The 6806-nt window shown below is 24.8% G+C and overlaps 1 protein-coding gene across 1 annotated transcript; it reads left to right on the top strand.

Annotated features, from left to right (window-relative positions):
* Positions 1-3751: 3751 nt before the first annotated feature.
* Positions 3752-6798, top strand: LOC101488308 (probable polygalacturonase At3g15720; the record flags this gene model as incomplete). The annotated part of the gene is made up of 7 exons (XM_004516949.1): positions 3752-3895; positions 4062-4193; positions 4706-4879; positions 5741-5948; positions 6256-6337; positions 6415-6523; positions 6748-6798. Coding segments are annotated over exons 1-7 (900 nt in total), but the record flags the coding sequence as incomplete, so codon positions are not given.
* Positions 6799-6806: the final 8 nt, after the last annotated feature.

Genomic DNA, 6806 nt, shown 5'->3' on the forward strand with positions numbered 1-6806 from the left:
GAAATTATAAAATAAATAAATATAACATCAACACTTTATATTAATTACTAAATCTTAATAAATATATATAAAATCACAATGTCATAAGAAATATATGAAAATAAAGTAAATCAAACACAATATCACTACTATCTCAAGATAATTATTTATAAAAAAATAACTAAAAATAGAAAATAGTTATAAATGATTGAATTATAACTACGTGCACACTAAACATCAGTCAAGCGCACTTGAAAGTACTAAATTAATTGGGTACACGTGAATACACGTAAAATCGTATAAAATATTTTCTTTAAAATATATATATTACACTAAAATACTTTTATTTTTTATAAATATGTCAAATAATAAAATATAATATTTATTATTTATATCGCTCACGTAACCTAAGATTTATAAAACTAGCACATCATAGAAATCACTTATATAACAAAAATTAATCAGAAAAGTTATTATCATATATTCTAAATTAATTTTAATATTAAATTAATTATTTAAAATCGTACTTAACTAATAAAATAATTTAATATAAAATTTAGGGTGTTACAATCGCTCGTAATGGTGGTTCGCCGGAGGCCAAAGTTGACAGAGGTGGCCGTGTGGACGCTCTGACGGTAATGCTCGTGGTGGTGGTTTGCGGAGGTCTATTTGATAATGGTTTCTTATGGGATTTGCAAAGGATGATGAAGGTGGTGACGTGTGGCTCATGCTCTCTCTAACTCTCTACATTTTAAAAAGTTAGTGGTTTTTTTTGTTGATCTTAGAAGCAAAGAAGAACTCAATTTTCTCTATTCTAAATTTTTAGGATAAATCAAAACCCTCAAACCAAATTTTGGTTCTCAATTTATAGGCTACAATGATGAATTTTTGCGTCCATGAGATAAATTGACTTCCGGTTTTCCTATTGTTTTGCATAAATTATGGAGTGAAAATGAGATTTCTACTTTTTAGTGGAGTGCAAATTTGGTGAAGATGAGACTTCTACTTTTTGATGGAGTGCAAAGTTGGTGAAGATTCAAATTGAGGGAAATATGGAAGCTTAAAATGTGGAAAATGGTAGCTTGTATTACTTCTATCAAAAACATTATTTTTGTTTGTTTGTTAGTTATTGTTACTTTTTATTTATTTTCTTTTATATTTTTATGATGTAAATTGGACACTTTATTAAAACATGAATGAGAATGTGAGCTTAATTATTGGAGTAGATTTATGAGTTTAATTTGGATAAAAAAAATTAGTACAACAAAATGTGATCGTAAATATATAAAATTAAAGACATTATTATGACGTATTATTCTTTTGAAATATTTTAAATTATCGGATAAAATTGGGTTACTACAATTATATATGTCGAATAAATAATATTATATATTATATCATTAGAGTATGTTTGAAATAACTAGACTATAATGAGCATTCAAATCTCATTTATATATATCGGATATGTGGAAGTGCATGTGTATACAAATTATAAATACTTGAAAATTATATTCTTAATTATATTTTCATATTCTTTTGTGCATACTATGACATATTCTACGATACATTGAAATTAAGTTTCATTCAATCAAACTAAGATATATTTAAATTCTTTTAATGCCAATAAGTATCATAATTGAATGCCTAAGTTGTTGGAAAATGCAAAATAATTCTTCGGCATGCAATTATATTATATTTCTCTTCAATTACCGGTATTTCACATATTGTGAGGTCACAAAATACAAGTACAAGTATAATATCAATACCCCTATCGGGAATAATATTGTGTTATGAATGTACTTATAGACATAATATTCTTAGACCTACGTTGATATTATATGATATTTATTCTTAGATCTACATTGATATTCTATGATATTTATGAAATTAAAAAACTCATTGGCAGAACTGCAACACCATAACTCGTACCGTACGATTTGCTAAAAGTTTGTTGTATTTTGGGTTAGTGAAAATTTATTTAAGCATTTTTAAATGATTGGTTTATTCTAAAGTCATCATTCTTATATAAAATATAAGTCTTTGATATGTATGATTTGTTTTTCTTATCAGATTCAAGTTTTGCAGCGTTAAAGCTTATTCCTCTTGGATGACAAGTGTTTTGGCTGTAATTGAAATTCTATTATTAAAATCATATTCTTTTTATAATTGATTATTGTCTTTCAAGTTTGAGATTGTTATTTGTTGTTAAAACCAGAGATCAATAAGTTACGTTCTTGGTTTATGTAAAACGGAGATTGATCGGTTTGTAAAACGAAGAACGTTCTTTGTTTTATGTAAAACTTTATTAAAGATTGCAACGTCAAAATAAAAATACGCAATTGTTAACCCAGTTTAGAGTCAAACTCTTACGTCTTGCGAATTGGATCCGACTTTGAATTATCACTAATATGAGATGGAATGATTACAATGTTTGTACACTTATACTACCAGTTTTATGCACAATATGAAAACTGCAGCTCTTCCTCATTGCTTTACAATCAACATTGCTTACTTTGACTTATATACTAGTTGGTTACAATTAGGAGCAATAAAAAAATAGTTACAACTAATTAACTGAAAACTAACTCCTCAAAACAGATTGTTTGTAAGTAACTATATCTCCAAAGTCTTCTAATTGAGTACCACTTATTTACAAGATTAATTATTTAATCAATCAATTATGGATTGACAATAATCAATTATTAGAAATAATATTAATTAAATTAAGATTAATTAATATTAAACACTGAATAAATAAATGAGATTACCTTCCATTTTTCTAATAATCTTGAATTATTTATATTGTTTATATTCAAAAGGGAAGATGCAATTTTTGTTATACAAAACAAAACCTAACTTTTTTTTCATTTAAAGTTCCTTAACGTCAACAAATATAAGGTAAGTTTTTTATAATGGAAATATAAGGTAAGTTAACGCAATGGAAAAACAAATAGAAGCAGAGATGACATACGATGCTCCTCTTAAGTGTAGCTGGGAAAAAAAAATGGTAACATTTCATTTTTGATATCTTGAAGTGTTAGTTCAAAACCACAATTAGGTTGTGTGTTAGTTTTCCCCAAAAAAATACTTGGAAACTAAACATTAAATAAGAAGAGAGAAATTATGTGTCAGTTTTGTTACTACCATTATTTTTTAATATTAATTTTTAATCATTAGATTGTAAAAAAAATATGGTTTTAAATATATATTTTTATTTGCTATAAAATTTCAACATTTTAATTTTAATTTTTATAAAAAAAAAATACAATTTTTAGTCTTTATAAAATAATTATACATACAACTTTAATTTTTATTCTACAAAATAATCTTACATACAAGTACAAGTTGTTAAGTCAACGCTTATTTTGAAATTAATTTTTACGGTCATGTAAAAATTAATTAATTTAGGTCATATTGTATGATACGACTTTAATTAATGACATATTTGACCTAAAAAATAAGAAAGTATGTGTTGACTTAATAATAAAAATTATAGTTGTATCATACAATAACACCTAAAATTATAAAATATTTGACCTAAATAAGTTGTATCATACGTAACAATAAAATAATTAATTAAAAACATATTTGACCTAAAAAATTAAATAATCATTAAGACATACTTAATAAAAAATAACCATTTACTTTTTTCTTCTAATCCCTTAATAAGCATAATCAAATATTCCATGTAAGTTTATATTTAACCCCACACTCCATTCTCTAATCATCATAGCAACTATTCATTTTCCACATTTTTCCACTCTAATCAAACATGCAAGGCTTCTTCACTTATATTTTGATTCTTATTATTGCTTCACCATGTCTATGTATTAGGTTGAATGTTGGAACCGAAAATGCTATTATTAATGTAATGCAATTTGGTGCTCTTGGAGATGGCACATCTGATGATTCACAAGTATATATTTTTTCATATAATATTTTTCAAAAATAGATCATTTAATTTTAATAACTGTGCATTTCATAATAAACTTATTATTATTTAACAAAAATCTTATGGTTTTAAGTTTGAATAGATTGTGACTAATAGTGACCCTTAACAATTTATATATTATGAATTGTAGGCATTTGCTAGTGCATGGGATAGTGCATGTAAAGCAGGTGGGACGTCAACACTAGTTATACCAGCAGGACAATTATTTATGGTCACCAAAATAAATTTTAGTGGTCCTTGTACAGCCAAAATGAACATTCAGGTATATATATATATATATACTATTATCTAACATTTATATATATAAATTAAGATCTTATATATCACTTTTAATTACCCAGTTAATCCACAAATATTAAGAAATGTGTTAATTTTATTATTTTAATTTTTGTATTCTTTTAACCAATCCTCTCAAAGAGTGAAAACAAACCTATCATTCTCATGAATAATTAAATAAGAGAATTTTTGTGAAAGATAATTTGAAATATATAAGGCTTAATTATAATAAAAAAGGACAAATTTCACATATATTTAAAAATAAAAAAGGTAATATATTCAATATACCCATGCCATTTTGTATATAGATGTTCAGCTCTATATTCTCACAGCCAAGACACTTAATTAGTAGTATTAATTAGAGATATATTTGGGGGAGAATGTATAAAATGAGATTTATATATTTAGGAATAAATTTTTTAATAGGGCTTTTATATATTTATGGATGGAGGGAGTATTTGTGTTGTTTATTTTGACCTCTATATTTGTATATTGCAGCTTGAAGGGAACATAGTGGCACCTTCTAAAGAAGCATGGAAATTAGATGGAACATATTGGATTAGTATTCAATATGTAAATGGACTCACACTTGATGGCAATGGCAAAGGAGGAATCGATGGAGATGGTTCCACTTGGTGGCAATGTGAAAGTTGCAAACGACCTAAGGTATATGTTCATTATATATTTTGATCTTGTTCTCTTTTATAATTAAGATGATAAAAAAATGAAGTTTTATTTAGTTTGATATTATAGGTCTACTTATATTAATTTTCTTTTATCTTTTTAATAAAATATCTGGCCTCATCTATTGGGAATAGTTAAACTCTCAAAAGTTAAATTGGTATTCTGTTTTATTTTTTTAATAAATTTTTAGCTTATAAAAAAGGTAAAATAATGATATCTCCAAATTTAACTTGTAAATAAACAAAAATTAAGTGAATGGATTGTGCAAATATACCTTTGCCGATGAAAAATAGCACTTTGGTAAATTATCATTATTATTATTATTGTTATTATTATTATTATTATTATTATTATAAATAAATTCTTTTGAAATTTTCACTATGTTTTGTTAAACATATAAAATATGTAGAGTATAAAAATAAGTGAATTATATTATAGTGTATAATAAAAACCCTACTTTGTGATATGCTTCTAAAGAATAACCTTGTTATAATGAATAAAGTAGTCTGAGGGAAAAATATTTAAAAATAATAATTTAATGTTTATAATTAACAGAAAAAATAGATTTGATCTAATATTAAACATATAAATTTTTCTAAAGAATAACCTTATTATAACGAATATAGTAGTGGAGGGAAAAATATTGAAAAATAATAATTTAATGTTTATAATTAAAAGAAAAAAATAGATTTGATCTAATATTAAACATATTAATTTTCATAAAAAAAATAAAGATTTAACAAAATAATAATGCCTTTTATACAATGTATACTACTATTCAATCTTAATAAATATTCTCCCGTATATTATTATTTTGAAAAGTTGTAACATAATTTTCTAACAATACAGGTGTTATATTTCCATGCATGCAATGATCTTATTGTTCGTAATTTGGAGATTTCTAATAGCCCACAATCTCATGTATCCGTAAATACATGCAATGGCGCAACATTCTCTAATATATCAATTAATGCTCCTGCTACTAGTCCCAACACTGATGGCTTTGACATTTCTGATTCTAGTAATATCTTGATACAAGATTCCAATATAAAATCTGGTAATCAAAGTTTATATTATTTTATCTTATCAAAATTGTAATTTTGAAGTATAATTAAAAAAGATTATGTTATTTATATTTAAAAAGTGGGTCAAACATAAATTGTTATGAAAAAATGGAAAAATCAATAAAAAAAAGAAAAGAAATTATAACTAAACATTGGTATAAATAAATGTTATATTATTAAAAAAAATTAGGTATAAATATATGTTAAAAAGCTAAAAAAAATTTTTTACATTAACAATCATTGTCTTTAAAATAATTAACAATTTGTAATTTTATTTTGAGTTTCGTTTCTTCTAATTAGGTGATGATTGTATTGCCGTCAATGGTGGCTGCTCTTTTATCAATGCTACTCGAGTTACTTGTGGACCAGGACATGGAATAAGGTTTGTCATTAAACCTTGTATTTTTAAAGTTCATATTTTTCATAAATCTCATATAATGTATTTTATTCATCAATCAGTGTTGGTAGCCTTGGTAGAAGTGGAGAGCGTGATACCGTTTCAGATGTTTACGTACAAAACTGCACATTTATTGAGACTTCAAATGGAGCTAGAATTAAGACAGTTCCAGTAAGCATAACTCAAAAGATAAATATGATTGAAGTTCTTATAAAATTATAATTTTTTTTTCTTCAAGTTTAGCCATTTATTATTAACCTCATCGTAGATATCTTGGTAAACTTTACAATTCATTGTCCAATAAATTTTAAATGTACGAAAGAAAAAACAAATTACAATTTTCCCATAATTATCTTTCACTTCTAGATTTCAAATATTTGATTTTTTTTTCGCAGGGTGGATCTGGTTATGCAAAACATATTACTTTTGACCAAATCATCCTTCAAAATGTTAA

The sequence above is a fragment of the Cicer arietinum genome, unplaced genomic scaffold, assembly GCF_000331145.2.
Source record: "Cicer arietinum cultivar CDC Frontier isolate Library 1 unplaced genomic scaffold, Cicar.CDCFrontier_v2.0 Ca_scaffold_2481_v2.0, whole genome shotgun sequence".
Lineage (NCBI taxonomy): Eukaryota > Viridiplantae > Streptophyta > Magnoliopsida > Fabales > Fabaceae > Cicer > Cicer arietinum.